General features: G+C 49.0%; 1 protein-coding gene across 1 annotated transcript in view; it reads right to left on the bottom strand.

Moving 5' to 3' along the window:
• The window catches only part of KIF26B (kinesin family member 26B), a 507,916-nt gene that overhangs the window by 303,330 nt on the left and 187,658 nt on the right, over positions 1 to 16,928 (bottom strand). Inside the window, exon 3 of the mRNA XM_047754531.1 lies at positions 11,197 to 11,733. Coding sequence (XP_047610487.1) covers positions 11,197 to 11,733 — 537 coding nt within the window. The remainder of the gene's footprint in view (positions 1 to 11,196; positions 11,734 to 16,928) is intronic.

Genomic DNA, 16,928 nt, shown 5'->3' with positions numbered 1-16,928 from the left:
GGAGCGATGGCCTGGAGGAGTTGGAGGACAGGTGGGCAAGCCAGCTTCCCTCCCCCTGAGCGACGGTAGCCCCATTGCCCCCGCCCCCTGCCCCTCTCCCCCCACCCCATCCCCACGAAGGACGGAGGGGAGAAGAAGACACACTGCTTTAAGCCTCAGCACCTTATTCACTATGTCTAGCCTCTTCTGGAATGTAGAAATATTTCTGAAGAAGTAAAACAAAACCACAGACCATTCCACCAATAGAGCCCAAAGGATCGGCTTGGGCAGAAGGAAAGAAAGCGAACCTTCCCTGCACTGGTCCCATTAGGTCCTCCTCCTCGGCGTCTGCTGAGCTACCCCAGGGAGCGCTGCAGGAGTGCGATTTACATTTCCACCTACGGTGGTGAAAGCACAGCTGACTTTAAAGGTGTTACGCACTTCAGAAGAGGAGGGGTGGTTCTTCCACCAAAACCTGCACGTGTGACCTTTTGTTCATTTCATCCCGACTCGAGGGGTTCGCCATCTGCATGGGGGTGCGTGTGGACGCGACGCTGTCCTCACTGTCGTTGCCCTTTGTATCGTTTCCCTGTCCCTTACAGGTCTCCATTCAAAGAACAGAATGAGGAGGCTCCACGGCTGACCAGCTATGAACACCTGCACCTGCTCCTTTTTCGGAAGTGCATCAGCAGAAGAAGCAGGGTGGGCTCACCTCCTCAACGCACCTCACCTTTCACCCACCTGCCTGCCATCCACTAGCCTCCATCTCTAGGCGGTGAGAATACCCCTCCTGACCCCCGCTTCATGTCCCCTCAGAGCCTCAGAATGTGACCTTATTTGGATCGAGGGTCTTTGCAGATGAAATTAGTTAAGGATTGAGATGACAGCATCATGTATGAAAGAGGGTCCTGAATCCAAGGACTGGTGTCCTTACAACAAGAGGAAAGAGACACAGAGAGGAGAAGGCCGTGTGGAGACAGAGGCACAGACTGAGACAGCCACAGCCAAAGACACCTGCTGGAAGAGACAAGGGAGCATTCACCCCGAGCGCTATCAGGGGGAGCGTGGCTGTGCCTGTGCCTTGGCTGTGAGCTTCTAGCCTCTTGAACTGTGAGGACAATAAATCTTTGTTGTTTTAGGCCACTTAGTTTGTGGTCATTTGTTACGGCAGTCCTAGGAAGCTAATATACCATCTGTCTATCACCCATCTAGCTATCTGTCTAGCATACAGCTATCATCTATAGCTATCGTCTTGCAGTCATCTATCTATCACCTATCGATCTATTTATCATCTATCTAGCTATCATCTACCAGGCTATCATCTATCAACATCTCATCTCTCTGTCATCTATTTATTATCTATTATCTGTCTAGCTATCATCTATCTCTCATCTCTCATCTATTATCTATTATCTGTCTATCACCTATTACCTATCCTCTAGCTATCATTGATTTTTTTTGTCTTTTTTTTTTTTTAGGGCCACACCCGTGGCATATGGAAGTTCCCAGGCTAGGGGTTGAATCGGAGCTGTAGCCACCAGCCTACGCCACAGCCACAGCCACAGCAACTCCAGATCCAAGCCGCATATGCAACCCACACCACAGCTCACAACAACGCCAGATCCTTAACCCACTGAGTGAAGACGGCCAAAGGGACGCGAGCCAAGGAGTGCAGGTAGCCTCTAAGAAGCCCGTTTTAGATGTCAGATTTCCCGAACATGACAGAGTAGAGAATAAATGTGTGCTCTTTTATGGGGCTAAACTTTTAGAAATGTGCTTCAGCCGCAGTAGCAGTCTGCATTCACTCACCAAAAGCATTCACTCACCGAAACCTCATCGTTCCTAGTTGGATTCATTAACCACTGAGCCACGACGGGAACTCCCGCGATCATCTATTGACCTATTATCTATCGAGCTATCATCTATCATCTGTCAATCATCTATCTACCTATCATCCATCTATCTACCTATCTGTCATTTGTCTATCATCTATTTATCTATTAGGCTCTCTACATCTATCCATCTATCTATATCTGCCATCTATTATTTATCCTCTAACTCTACCTCTCATCTATTTATCTACCTATTATCTATCTGGCTCGCTACATCTATCCATCTATCTATATCTGTCATCTATCATTTATCCTCTCTCTCTACCTGCCATCTATTTATCTACCTATCTATCCATTCACCTATCATCATTGTTCCCTTCCCTGTACTTCTTGCACCACTGCCAGATAAGTTGTTCTTTAAAGCTATGGTTCTTTGCCCTGGCAGTTCCAACCAAGGCCTGGGTCCCACCCAAGATGCTCTGATTTCATGGGTCTGGGGTGTGGCTTAGACCTTGGTATTCTTCTTTAAAGCTCCCGAGGGATTCTCATGTGCAGCCAAGGTTGAGCATTCCTCCATCATCCTGCTGCGAGACATCCAGTGGCCGCCTTCTGCTTACCAAGCCAAGAACAGATAGCCACTAACACTTAACGTTCTGGTCTATGGTAATCGAGGTGGTTTCCAATTCATGTGAACCTTCGAAACACCAGATGACATAAGAATCAACATGGCGGGGGTCCGGTGAAACCCCTTCCTTCAGGTCCCCAGACCCTACCGAGAAGATAAGCTCTGTCTACAGAAACTCCAGCCAAGTCCCTCCACTCCCTCCTACCCTATCCCGCTCCCTGGGCCTGGAATGTTTTCTGCAGTGTCAACAGTACGAGACCCTTACATGGTGGTAATGACTAGCTACCGATGGAGAGTGGCTGTGGCGTGCGTGTTATCACAAGGCTGTCACAACAGGGACATCTGAGACAATTGAAAACCAACTGTGCAGTGTGCGTAACCTCTCATTCTGCGGAGGCACCCAAATGAAATAATCTGACTTGCTAATGTCCTGTCTGATCTCCGGGGTAATGGAGTTGGTGGGGTGGGATGAAAAGCCCACGTTCCTGGCCATCCTGCAGGTTGCCATAGCAACTGCTCGGTCTGCACACCTCAGTAGCTTCTCCTGCCATGCTTTTGGTGAGTGAACGCAGACTGCTACTGCGGCTGAAGCACATTTCTGAAAGTTTAGCCCCATAAAAGAGCACACATTTATTCTCTACTCTGTCATGTTCGGGAAATCCGACATCTAAAACGGGCTTCTTAGAGGCTACCTGCACTCCTTGGCTCGCGTCCCTTCGGCCGTCTTCAAAGCCAGCACGGTGGCATCTCTGCTCTCCTGACCTCAGCCCCATCCTCCTGTTTTCTCTCTCTGACTCTGATCCTCCTGACTCTCTTTTATAAGGACCCTTATGATACGGTGGACTCGCCAGATAATCCGGATTATCTCCCTACCTCAGGATCCTTAAGCGCATCATATCTGCAAATCCTCTTCGCTATGCAAGGGAGCATATCCTTAGGTTCCAGGGATCATGACCTGAACGTCTTCGAGCAGCCCTTATTCAGTTTGCCATCCAAGGAAATGACCAGATTAAAAAAAAAAAAAAACTATTTTTGAAGCTTTCTGATGAGGTTTGGGTGGTCCCTTCAGACCATGGTCCTGCCCTTCTTGATAAGAGGTGAGGACCCTTTGGGAAACTCACCCCCAGCACCACATCCTTGAGAAAGACTCTGTCCATGACCAAATATACAAATGGATTCCTTTCCTGCTGCTCAGGGTTGGTCAAAATGCATAAAGAAAAATAACGCTCCTTGGGTCATCCATAAAGAGGAGAGAACAAAAAGCCACCATGTTAAAAGATCTTTTCAATGTCCTAATTTGTCAGAGGGTGACAGCCTAGGCCAGTGGCCTGGCTGGACAGAACTGCTGCAATCGGGCAGCAAACGGGCACGAGGACTGGTCCAAGAAAGGCTTGTGCCTATTTCAGGAGCCGGCGGCTGAGCTGTGAGGGCTGCAAGGAACGTGAATGGGACCCTCCCATCCTGACACACTGCACACTCCTCCCCTGCTCCTTCGTGAAAAGTGGCTCCATGAGGAAGGAGCATGTGGGCACCTCAACCCTGTATCCACGTGCTCCTGGGTCCACAGATCCATCACAGTCAAAGCCTCTGAGTACTGGAGCTCCAGCGAGCCCCAGAGTCCGCCTTCCTTCTCCAAGGGCTTGGAAAAGTCCTCCATAAAAGGGTGGGTACCAAGTCCCCCCAAGGCTACCGACCTCTGAAGAGCGAGGTCTACGGATTGCAGAGGTCCCTTGGTTTGCCAGACCTTCAGCTGTTCCTAGGTTAGTGCCACTGTCACCTCTCTCTTGCCCTGTTTTCAAACACAAAACCCAGTCATGCCTTTGCTTATGAGGCACAATTAATTCCTAAAGAGATAAATGAGCCAATCCCACATGGCCTCCAGACAGAGTTCGTCTAGAATTACCTCCCACATTGATTCCAAAGGATGCTTTTTTTTTTTTTTTTAGGGCCACATCCGAAGCATATGAAAGTACCCAGGCTATGTGTTGAACTGGAGCTGTTGCTGCTCACAGCCACATCAACACGGGATCCGAGCCACATCTGTGACCTACACCACAGCTCACGGCAACGCCGGATCCTTAACCCTCGGAGCAAGGCCAGGGATCAACCCAAATCCTCACTGATCCTAGTCGGATTCGTTTCCGTTGCGCCACAGTGGGAACTCCCCCAGTGGATGCTTTTTGAGATAACTTTTATCAGACACATTTTCCTTCAAATGGAGGAATGCACATGGAATACTTCATCATGTTAAGGGTACATTATGGATTTATTACTTAGGTGTTAATCTAACATCTTCTTGAAAGTTCTTGACAAGTTCGATTTATCAAAGTCCTATGAGATAATGTTCTTCTACCCTTTCAAATGCCCCTGTACTGAGTGTGACACCAAAATGCCACCTAGACTACTGTCACTGCATCGAAGGATTTACTGACTATTCATTGAGATACTTCAGCTTAAAGATTAGCTTGGAGCCAATCAACTGGTGCTTTCAACCAAAAACCTTGAGGTCTGGGAATTCCCATTGGGGTGCAATGGAAAAGAATCCGACCAGTATCCATGAGGACACAGGTTCGCTCCCTGGCCTTGCGCAGTGGGTTAAGGATCCAATGATGCTGTGGGCTGCGGTGTAGGTTGCAGATGCAGCTCGGATCCCAAATTGCTGTGGCTGTGGTGTAGGCTGGCAGCTGCAGCTCCAATTCGACCCCTAGGCTGGGAACTTCCATATGCCACAGGTGTGGCCCTAAAAATCCAAAAAAAAAAAAAAAGAGGAAGAAGAAGAAGAAAAATCTTGAGATCTGAATGGGTCTTTAGGCCTGGCATTCTCTCCTAAATCTAGGTAAAGGTCAGTCAGGAGAAAGAGTTTTAGTGTCTCCTTGACATTGGAGCTTTCTCTAACAAGCAACCACTTTTGTGCATGTTAGTTGCTGTGAGAGACATGAGAAAAAAAATGAATCTATGTCCTCAGTGAGCAAAAGACATCAAAGTGAAAATCAGGAAACTCTTCCCAAAAGAAACTTCAAATCTCTCAGCCTGGGATTTCTCCTCTGGCGAATGAAGAGTGTTGAGATAGAAAGCTGATATTGGTAGCCCACTTTATAGCTTATAAAACACGTGCTTACTTTTTTTCTTAGTTGTTCTTCATACACTCTAGCAAGGGAGGGACTTCATTGGCACGGAAATAGACTAAGGGACTAAACTGAGGTTCAACAGTGGGTGGAGCCAGGAGCTTTGAACCAGGCAGGACCATCTCCAGATCTCCCACCATGATGCAAAAGGCCACTACCATCCTACCAAAGTGGATTCTAACACCAGCAGTCTGTGACTACGAGTATTATGGGTAAAGACTTCCTTTAAGTATTTACCATAACGCATGTAAACCAGGCAAAAGCAGTTGCCGCTCAGAAAGAGGTAATTAATCTGTGGTGAACGACAAGAAATTAACCCAGACGTGTCTTTTCAAAGTCAACACTCATGTGATCAAATGAAGGCTCTAGGGCATTTTCTGCTACCCACTGACTTCAGGCAGAGTTGGGTCTAGAATTCTCTCACACCTTGATTGCAATGGATGTTTTATGAGGAAGGAGGATCATTTTTAGATGCATTTTCCCCCAAATCGAGGAAATTTGAGGGCCTTTCCATGCATACGTATAGATTGAGTTAAATGTCTGCCAAGTTCACAGAAGAAAATCTTTCTTCGAAAGAGTCTGTGCAAGACTGTGCAAAACGTATGGTTTCCAAAGGAGACAGGTTGGGGGGTGGGGGAGGGTGCTGGGGGTTTGGGATGAAAAGGCTATAAAATTGCGCGGTGATGATCACTGTAAACCTTGCATGTAATTCATTGAGTAACAAAAACATAAATAAATAAAACGAGGGCACTGCCTATCAAAAAAGAAAAGAAAAAAAGAAAGAGTCTGTGTTATCAACTTCTATGAAATGCATTTGCTCTGATATTTGAAGGAAAAATGCTCTTTGTGGGTTGTTGGCCATTTGGGTATAATCTCGTTGTCTTCTAAATTACTGTTTTTCTCAGCTCCCTGGAAAGATTCACAAGAGGTGTCACCCTGCGCACCCAGCCTCCCTGCACTTAAATGGCAGAAGAGCAGGACTTCCCGTCGTGGCTCAGCGGTAACGAACCTGACTAGGATCCATGAGGATGCCAGTTCCATCCCTGGCCTCACTCAGGGGGTTAAGGATCTGGTGTTGCCTTGAGCTATGGTGTAGGTCGCAGACGTGGCTCGGATCCCGAGTTGCTGTGGCTGTGGTGTAGGCCGGCAGCTGTAGCTCTGATTTGCCCCCTAGCCTGGGAACTGTCATATGTCTCCGGTTCGGTCCTAAAAAAGACTAAAAAAAAAAAAAAAAGAAGACAGACGGGCAGTGTCCCCTTTGCCCTTGTTCCTACAGGCTCCAGGCCTGTGACCGTGGAGCAGCACCCTCGACAGCAACAAGTCTGGATGCTTCTCTGCCCGGGGAAGAGCCCTGGCACTGAGCCAGAGGGCCATCTGCTCCGCGGGGAGGGAAGCGGGAGTGATGGACAGCAGGAAAAGAGAGGTCGGCTTTCAGGGCAGTCAACCATCTCTGCCGAGCTGGCTGGACTGTGAACTGCAGGATATTGACTGCGGGGAGATGCCCGTAACAGGAGCCGTCCAGTCTAGCCAGACCCAGAGCCCCCATCCCCAGGGCATCAGAATGACACAGGGACACTGGTTCACAGCCAGGCACCAAATCTCTTGATCCCAGAGAGATTTCCTCTGATCCCTCTAACTATTGCTCAGGGGAAATGCAGGCATTAGTCCATTCCAAGTTGGAGAGAAGCAATCAAATTTACCCAGGACAATAGCAAAGGGATGGCTTGCATGGATCACCTGTGTGCATCTGGCTTTGGTCTCATCAATCCACTCTTGCTCCACGGGCTGGACTGCAAGCCCTTCTGCATGTTCTCAAAGCATCTGGGCATCCATCTATATGCACTCCACTCCTCAGCTAGTAATGCAGGGTCCCCCTGCTCCCCTAAGGACCACAGGACAGAAGCCTGGGTTTTAGCCCATGGCAAAAGCCCCTCCCAACACACAGCCTGTGTGTGGCACTTGGTGGAGCATAATAAACATATGTTATTGTACAGGAGATTCTTTTTTTTTTTTTTTGTCTTTTTAGGGCCACACCCATGGCATATGGAGGTTCCCAGGCTAGGGGTCGAATCGGAGCTGCAGCCACCGGCCCACACCACAGCCACAGCCACAAGAGATCTGAGCTGTGTCTGCGCCTACACCACAGCTCACGGCAATGCTGGATCCCCAACCCACTGAGCGAGGCCAGGGATCGAACCCACATCCCCATGGATCCTAGTCAGGTTTGTCAACCACAGAGCCGCGAAGGGAACTCCAGGAGATTCTTTTTCATCTGAAGTGGGGGAAGGGGAAAAGAGGGAGAGGAAGAATTATTGCACAAACTTTTAAAATGTACCAATAGTCCCTAATCTTCCTTTTAAGCAGCATCTCCAGCTTTCTCCCCGACAAACACACTCTTTCCCCACACTCTGAATATTTTCTAGGAAAGCATCAGTTCCAAGCTCTTGCGCCCGCACGCATCAGTGCTGTGCAGCAGCTGCATCTTCTAACTGGCACCTGAGACAGGTTACAAGTGTCTGGGGCCCTGGAAGGTGAAATGTGAGTTGTCTGTGTAACCTGAGTCTGTGGCTAGCACAACCCTGGATGTGTTGAAAATATGACCTGGGCGGAAGGATGTGCACAGAGCATTTTATTTATAGGAGCAAAACCCTAAACTCTGATAACTGACGCTTGGTTACAACAGGACATCCTCATATAAGGGCTGGTGTTTTAGAAGGGACTGTTGGACTACCATTAAAGATCACATTTTAGGAAAAAACCTATAATGGCATGGGAAAATGCACCTAGTATATTAAGCAAAAAGCAGATCAGAGAATTGAATATAATCAAATTTTTAGAAACTGCATGAGTCTAAAATCCTGGGAGGAAATATACCCAAGTGGAAGGTGGTCTATTTCTAGGTGATGTTGATTTTTTTTTTTTTTAAATGGCCACCTCCACAGCACATGGAGGTTCTCAGGCCAGGGATATGATCCTAGCCTCAGGTCCAACCTGTGGTGCAGCTACAGCAAACGCTGGATCCTTTAACCCACTGCAGGGGGTTAAAACCTGTGCCTCCTCAGCAACCAGAGCCCTGAAGCTGAATTCTTAACCCCGTGTCACATGCCGGGAACTCCTGAGGTGATTTTTTCAAGTGTTAATCTTTTCATAGTTTAAACATTTTATTCTACAACAGATGTATTGCTTTTTCTAATTTTCAAAATTGTATACTTTTAGAATCACAAACCCGGAAAGCACAGTATTCAACATTGGAAAGAGGCTCCTTTTTTTTCTTCTTTTTTTTTCTTTTTTCTCTGTCTTTTTAGGGCCACAGCTTCGGCATATGGAGGTTCCCAGGCTAGAGGTCAAATTGGAGCTACAGATGCCGGCCACAGCCACAGCCACAGCAACGCAGTATCTGAGCCTTATCTGTGACCTACACCACAGCTCCCAGCAACGCCAGATCCTTAACCCACTGAGCAACGCCAGGGATCGAACCTGCATCCTCATGGACACTAGTCTGGTTTGTTAACCACTGAGCCACGACGGGAACTCTGGAAGAGGCACTTCTGTTCCTGCTCTCGACGGATATGTTCAAACATTAGACTATGAGGCCTCCCCCAGGGTGCCATTGGTTCTTAGTCTTTTATATCAACAACCCAGAAAATTCTGTCCCAAAGCGGCATGGCAGCCAGACCCCACAGGTCAAAATAGGAGTCCTTTGCTTTGTCCCTGTCTGAGAAGAACCGTATCCGGAAATGATGTTGGAAGGACACTGCTCGGGGGTAAGTTAAGATTGCGGGAAGCAGGGCTCGGACCCCCGTTCTCCTGGGCAGGGGACAGCCGGGGCTGGCCTGGCACCAGCTGTGAGGCCACAGGGCATTATCCCATTTCTCAAAGCATCCTGTTCCCCACTTGTAAAAAGAGGGTCTAACATCCACCAAGCCGACCTCGCAGGTCTGTCAAAGGGGTCCAATCAAACAACGTGCGCCCCCTCTTTTGTAAACACCACCGCGCCCGGAAGGGACCCGTCTGGCATCCGGAGAACACTCACTTCTCCAGATAATCATCCAGACTCCCCGCTTTCTTTCAAGATATCAAGCGAAAGCATCTCTGCCCGCTTTTACACTCCAGAAAAGTCACCAGGAATTTTATCAGTCACCTCGAACTCATTTGCTGTTTCCCTGGGCCTTGGCCCCGTGTAACGAAAACTATGCAATGTGTCTGCCCGCCTTGTTCCTGTTTTGTCCTGGGCGCATGGACAGATTGGTTTTCCCAGGCTCTCCGGAGGGAAGGTGGGACCAGGAGACTGGATTTTTGTCCCTTCTGGGCTGGGCCTCCAAGGCCCCCTGGGAGATCATCCCCCCACCCCCCCCCACCCCTTCACTTCCTGGCTGGTTGCACAAGATCTGGAGCAAGACTCTGAGGCCTCAGGAAAATGGTGACATGCTACCTGGAGAAGCCAGAGTCCCAATATCGCAGGGGAAGGCCACCCACCACCCCACCACCACCCCGTCCCATTCACCCGGGACACAAGTGAGAAGTAACTCGAGACCCTTTGTCGCATCAGTTATCTCCCCTGATTAATACACGCTGTGACCACGGCCACCTCTCCACCCTGGAGCAATAGTCCGTGCTTCCTGCTCCTGCCCCCATGGGTGACGCAGGGGACACTGAGAACACTCAATCCTCATCCAAAGGAAAACTCACTTGAGAAAAATTAAGGCAATTCTTTTAGATTCCTTGGCAGATTTCAGACCTGCTTTCTTATTTCTCTAGGGAACTTGAGAGTGAGTAATAATTTATTTACTTCTTCTTTTTTTTTTTTTTTTTTTTTTTTTGCTTTTTAGGGCTGCACCTGTGGCCTATGAACGTTCCCAGGCTAGGGGTCAAATTGGAGCTGCAGCTGCCAGCCTACACCTCAGCCACAGCAATGTGGGATCCAAGCCACATCTGTGACCTATACCACAGCTCACAGCAACACCAGATCCTTAACCCACTGAGCAAGGCCAGGGATCAAACCTGCCTCCTCATGGATACTAGTTCATTACTGCTCAGCCGCAGTCGGAATTCCCAGAGAGTGTGTGAATGCTAATTTAAATAAGTGAAGAGAAAATATAAGAAGACGGAAGGGTTCCCACTGTGGTGCAATGGGATTGGCAGGGTCTTAGGAGCACTGGGACTTGGGTTCGATCCCCTACCCAGCACAGTGGGTTAAGGATCCAGTGTTGCCGAAGCTGCACTTAGGTCCCAACTGCAGTTTGGATCTAATCTAATCCCTGGCCTGGGAACTCCATACGCTTCAGGGTGGCCCAAAAAAGAAGAAGAAAGGAAAGGGAAACATATATTTGGTAACCTAATCCTGCAGTATTTTTAGGTGAGTTGCAAATAGAAAAGGGTTACGGTCCATCAGGAAGGAAGAGGTTAGGGAGCCTGCCTCTCTTTCAGATGGTACAGACATCCAAATAGCGCTAGCTTGGATCACTGGTCCCGCGTATATTTTATCTCTTTTTAGCATTGTCCCTCAGGACCACATGGAAGCATTAGGCTCTGAGTTGGGGAGCTCCCCATGGCACAAAGGAGAGGTAGGAGGCGGTGCCCCACTTGTCTGCTTTGACTGAGGTCCACCTTGCTCTTTCTTGCTGAGGCTGCTTACCTGGTAGGGGTACAGGGTGACCCCGTTGGTTCTCGACAGGGACCAGGTGCCGTCCAGGTACTGGTGGGCCTGGATGGCCACCGAGTTGAGGATGTTCCCGTTGCTGGGGCTGGTGGCCATCTGGAGACTGACCTTGGCCTGGTGGGTGGGGGAGCCACCCTTCTTCTCCGCGCCATTGCTGACCCCGAGGCTGTTGGGTTTGCCACCGTGCTTATTGGTGACGAAGGCTGTGTAGTTGGAGGAGGCATAGGAGGCGGGCACAAAAGCCCAATCCCTGGGCTGCTGGAGCGCCCCCACGTGCCGGGACCCCACCAGAGCAGGGAGGCTGGAGAGCGGTGGGGGCGAGCCAGGGGAGCCGTCGAAGCGCTCGCTGCCAGCCGCCTGCTCCAGAGTCAGCACCATCTGGATGGCCTCCTGCTTCAGCTGGTTCAGGTGTGTGGCACAGATGTCACAGCGGTTGTCTCTGTCATTCCAAGCCTTCCGGATGGTGTTGGGGACCTGGAGCTTGTCGTGAATCACAGCTGAGAAAGCAGGGTCCTGGAGAACACACGAGCAAAAAAAAAAAAAAAAAAAAGGAGAACCTATCAATCAAAGGCTGGTAAGTGCAGCTCAGATGCCTGGCTTATGAGCTAAGCTCTCCACGTGCCCACAGAGTCTGACTGACTGACAGCCCGCAGAAACCAGGAGCCAGACTGGCTGAAGAACCACTAGTTCATAAACACATTTGACAAAATGTAAGATTTTTTTATAATGAAGTCTTCAAGGAATTTAAAAAAAAAAAAAAAAAGGAGTTCCCATCGTTGTGGCTCAGTGGGTTCAAAACTCAGCTAGGATGCATGAGAATGCAGGTGTGATCCCTGGCCTTGCTCAGTGGGTTAAGGATCCGGTGTCGTTGTGAGCTATGGTGTAGGTTGCACATGCAGCTGGAATCTGCCACTGCTGTGGCTGTGGCGTAGGCCGGCAGCTATAGCTCTGACTGGACTCCTAGCCTGGCAACTTCCATATGCCATGGGTAGGGCTCTAAAAAAACAAAAACAAAAACAAAAAAGACTTCTAAGCATCCTCCTTACCAGGCCAATCACATAAGAGCATTCCAGCTTCTTCTCCTCCTTGTGTCCCCTAAAGAATCACAGCTATCCTGGATGTTCCCAAGTGTCCATTAAGCGGACACAACAGTTGTTCAGGCCTGGAGGGCCAGGGGAGCTCACTGTGGCCCCCTGTGAACCATGAGAAGGTGGTAGCAGGTGGAGGTACACCTTGGGACCCAGAACAGAGATTCTATTCTAAGAAAATCTTGGCCTCATCAGCACTATGTGCTACGTGCCATTGGAATAAAACCAAATGAAACAGATTCTGGCTCAGAAAACTCGCCTCTCCAGCTGCCCAGCAAACCCCTACAGAGTCGCTGTTGACCAGCAGCCCCATGACAGTATCTGATACCCTCATCTGTGCAAAGAAAAGTATCTCCTTGACAAAGAGTGCAAGACCTATTTCCCCACAAGCTTCCTCTAAAACTGTGAAAAACTCTTTGGCTCAGAAGCCCCTATCGAAAAGAAATGAAGATAATAAGGATGATTTCTTCCACTTGCTCTACTTGAGTTTTTCTGTTTTGTTGTAGGGCTGCACCCGTGGCACACAGACATTCCCAGGCTAGGGGTCGAATCAGAGCTACAGCTGCCAGCCTGCACCACAGCCACAGCAACGCCAGATCTGAGCCATACCTGTGACCTCTGCCTCAGCAATGCTGGATCCTTACCCTGCTGAGCGAGGCCAAGGATCAAACCCCCATCCTCGTGGAGACTCTATCAGGTCCTGAAGCAGCTGAGCCACAGTGGGAACTCCTACTTTAATTTTTACAGGAAAGCAGGATGGCACACAGAAATAACGCTCCGTGTGTTCATTGGGCATCACAATATTGGGGTTCTAGTTCCAGCCCTGCCACTAATTATGTACGTAATGACCGCAGACAAATTACACAGCCTCACCGAACCTCTCATCCGCCACACAAGGCCATGGCCTGTCTTTGTTGTAAGGTCCTTCCGATTCCGTGACTCTCTTTGCAGGGAAATGGGGACATACTTCATATACGGCAGAGCCCCTATGCTCTTTGAGGGGGCCTGATGGAACGTGTGAGATGCAACAACTTTTGCAAGTAATGGACACGGTTTATCGCAAGGACTTTTTCTTAGGACTTAGATCCTCCCGCCTAAAATCTTCCCTTCTGAAACTGGCTACAGCTTTTATGGGGTGGAAACCCCATCAGGGCTGAAAGGGGTCTGCAGAGCTGCGGGTGACGGGGGCAGCGTGGGGCAGCTGGGGCGTGGGGGTGGGGGCAGAGAGATCGGCGGCAGGAGGGTCACTGTTAATTACAATCCACCTTGACTGTGGGCTCCAGCGTTTTGTTTTCCCTGCTTAACTACCCTGAACAGCTCCTCAGCATGCACGGATTAATTGATTAATAAATCAAGAGGCCACTTTACAGGGCAGCAGCGAGGAGTGGCTCAGGAGGCAGAAACTCAAGACAGTCCCGGAAAATGATGGGAAACAACAGGAGGTCAAGGTTGACCAAGTCTGGCCGACAAAGGGATGCAAACCACCCGAGACGTGCTCGTGGCATCCTTCTCAATGACAGCCGCTTTGTCCTGAGTCTCTGACCAAAACTCGGCACCCCTGGGACCCAAAGGCGCCCCCGGAGGGATCATTCCAGAGCCAACGATCACCTCTGTTTCCAGATAAAGAAACCGAGCTCTGAAAGGGTTAAAAGCTGGGACTTCTTAACCCAGACTGCTTGGCCACAAGTCCATGATTTTTCACTTCAAGAACCAAAGAGCCAGATGCATCAATGAACTCATGATTTTGCACAGACAGGGAAGGTTTTCTCCCACATTCATCTGCAAAATGGTCGTTGCTCCAAAAGGAACTATTTGGGTCCCCATATGTGCCAAAATAGATTGTCTTGGGTTTTTTTTTTTTTCTTTCTTTATGTATTTATTACATAATGAGAATTTTCTCCCATCAATAAATGTCCCTTGAAAGTGTGATTTCCTAAATGACCACATGGTATTTTATCCTTTGGTTGTTTCATAATTTATTTCTTCTTCTCACGTCGGCTACGTAATTAGAGGCAGCATGAAGTCAGAGAGGGGCATTCAAGAGCAAGCGCAGCCCCTATTTGCAAGAATCAAGACATGGAAACAACCTAAATGTCCATCAACGGAGGAGTGGATCAAGAAGATGTGGTACATATACACAATGGAATATGACCCAGCCATTAAAAGGAACGAAATAGGAGCTCCCATCATGGCACAGTGGTTAACGAATCCGACTAGGAACCATGAGGTTGCAGGTTCGATCCCTAACCTTGCTCAATGGGTTAAGGATCCGGCGTTGCCATGAGCTGTGGTGTAGGTCACAGATGCGGTTCGGATCCCACGTTCCTGTGGCTCTGGTATAGACTGGGGGCTACAGCTCCTAGCCTGAGAACCTCCATATGCCACGGGAGTGGCCCAAGAAATGGCAAAAAAAGACAAAAAAGCCAAAAAAAAAGACTAAATAAATAAATAAAAGGAACGAAATACCAGCATTTTCAGCAACACGGATGGACCTAGAAACTATCATGCTAGGTGAAGTCAGCCATACGATGAGACACCAACATCAAATACTTTCACTGACATGTGGAATCTGAAAAAAGGACAGACGGAACTTCTTTGCAGAACAGATACTGACTCACAGACTTTGAAAAACTTATGGTCTCCAAAGGAGACAGGTTGGAGGGTGGGGGGATGCGCTGGGGTTGTGGGATGGAAAGCCTATAAAATTGGATTGTGATGATCATTGTACAACTACAAAGGTAATAAATTCATTGAGTAATAGTAAAAAATAAATAAATAAAAAAGAGCAAGTGCAGCCCATGGCATAGGCTTTCAAGCCACCGAACTATGTGGTGTTGAGAAACCCTCAAATTAATTGCTTATTGAGAATATCTGGGTTAACCAGTTACTGGAAGAAGTATTCCAGCAAGAAGACCACTCCCATCCAGACATCTCTGTTTCTTTCAGATCCCTGTGGAACCTGGACTTGACTCTGACATTGGCCACGGGAGTGGAAAAGATAACGCCCACTCCACGAAAACTGCCTGAGCCCGGTGCTTTTCTCTTTCCTCTTGGTTTTTAGGACTCTCCCTTGAAGCAGCACCTTCCTCCCGCAGCCTACTGCTATTTGCGGCTCAGCTTCCAACAAGAAACAAATAATGCATGTGGGCCAACATCATGCCAGGCTGTGCAGCAGGCTGGGGATCTTGGGACGACCACAAATGGCTCCTGTTCTCTCTGAGTTCATACTCCAGGGAACCCTCTTGGTTGCTGGACTGCCAAATGCCGCGTCCCTGAGCTGCCACCTCTCGCCCCAGGACCAATCAGCACAGACCCAGACACACAGAGCCCGGCGCCTCCCTCCCCATTCCTGGGGAGTTGACAAAACCATCGTGAGACGGCAGCTGAGCCCACCCTCAGGATGGCCCCCCAGGCGGCCAGGAAGTGGCAGGGCCCAGGACCCGCTGCTGTCTCATCAGGAGGAAAGCAGAGACGGCTGCCTTAATGAGCCTGCAACTGCTGAGTGACGGCAAAGACCTGTTCCCTAAATGAAGCCCCCCTGGATCTGAAACCTTTTGTGAGTTCTTTCATCAAAAGGCCCCAGTAAGACAAAAGCTACATCTTATGGCAACAAAAATCCCTCTTAAGGGCAGGTCCACACACTAGAAATATTTTAGTGCAACTCAAAACTTCAAAGAGGAATGGTCAGCAGACACAGCTTCTTGTAAGTGCTGGAATAAAGAGGACACTGCTTAGAGGGAGGGTATACAAACAGGAGAAAAGAGAAGGCAAAAGGCGCTGGGATCATGGATGCCTCACGCTTTCCTGACATGGACCCAAAAGCGCTGCCGTGGCCCCAGAAGATGGGCTTGGGGGCAGCGCCCTGCGATTCAGCTGGCACCGCAAGAAACCTGCACCCAGCAGAGGAGTGAACTAAGCGTGTGGTCTGGCATGCTACCTAGGGCACCAGCTTCCAACCCATTCATCTTGTCCCAGCTCATCCTGTGACTCAGAAAACAGCCAAATGGGAACAAAGGGGATCCGTGCACAGCTGAACCTTTTATTTTTGTTCTTGGTTTTGGAGGGTGTGTGTGTGTGTGTGTGTGTGTGTGTGTGTGTGTGTGTGTGTGTGTGTGTGTGTGTGTGTGTGTGTGTGTGTGTTGTGTTGTGTTGTGTTGTTTTTAGGGCCACACCTGCAGCATATGGAGTTTCCCAGACTAGCGGTCGAATCCAAGCTGCAGCTGCCAGCCTACACCATAGCCACAGCCACGCCACAGCCAAGCCACATCTGTGACCTACACTGCAGCTTGAGGCAAAGCCAGATCCTTAACCCACCGAGTGCGGCCAGGGATCGAACCCACCTTTTCACAGAGACATCAGGTGCTTAACCTGCTGAGCCACAATGGGAACTCCCAAATCTCTGTTTATGGAGTCCTCATTTTTATTGTGGCACCTTTGAAAATGAGCCAATGGCACTTGGGCAACATTTTCATCCTAAACCTTCAATGTAAGTGTACTGTGCTCAAAACGCTCTCGTCTTTGAAAATGAATACAAAGTTATTTTTACCGCACATGTGCCAGGAAGAGGAATGCCAGGAAACACTCAGGGAACCGATAAAGGTCCTTCGAAGGAAGGGGACG

This window comes from Phacochoerus africanus, chromosome 12 (genome assembly GCF_016906955.1).
Source record: "Phacochoerus africanus isolate WHEZ1 chromosome 12, ROS_Pafr_v1, whole genome shotgun sequence".
In the NCBI taxonomy this organism is placed as follows: Eukaryota; Metazoa; Chordata; class Mammalia; order Artiodactyla; family Suidae; genus Phacochoerus; species Phacochoerus africanus.
This window is presented reverse-complemented; position numbering and strand designations above follow the sequence as displayed.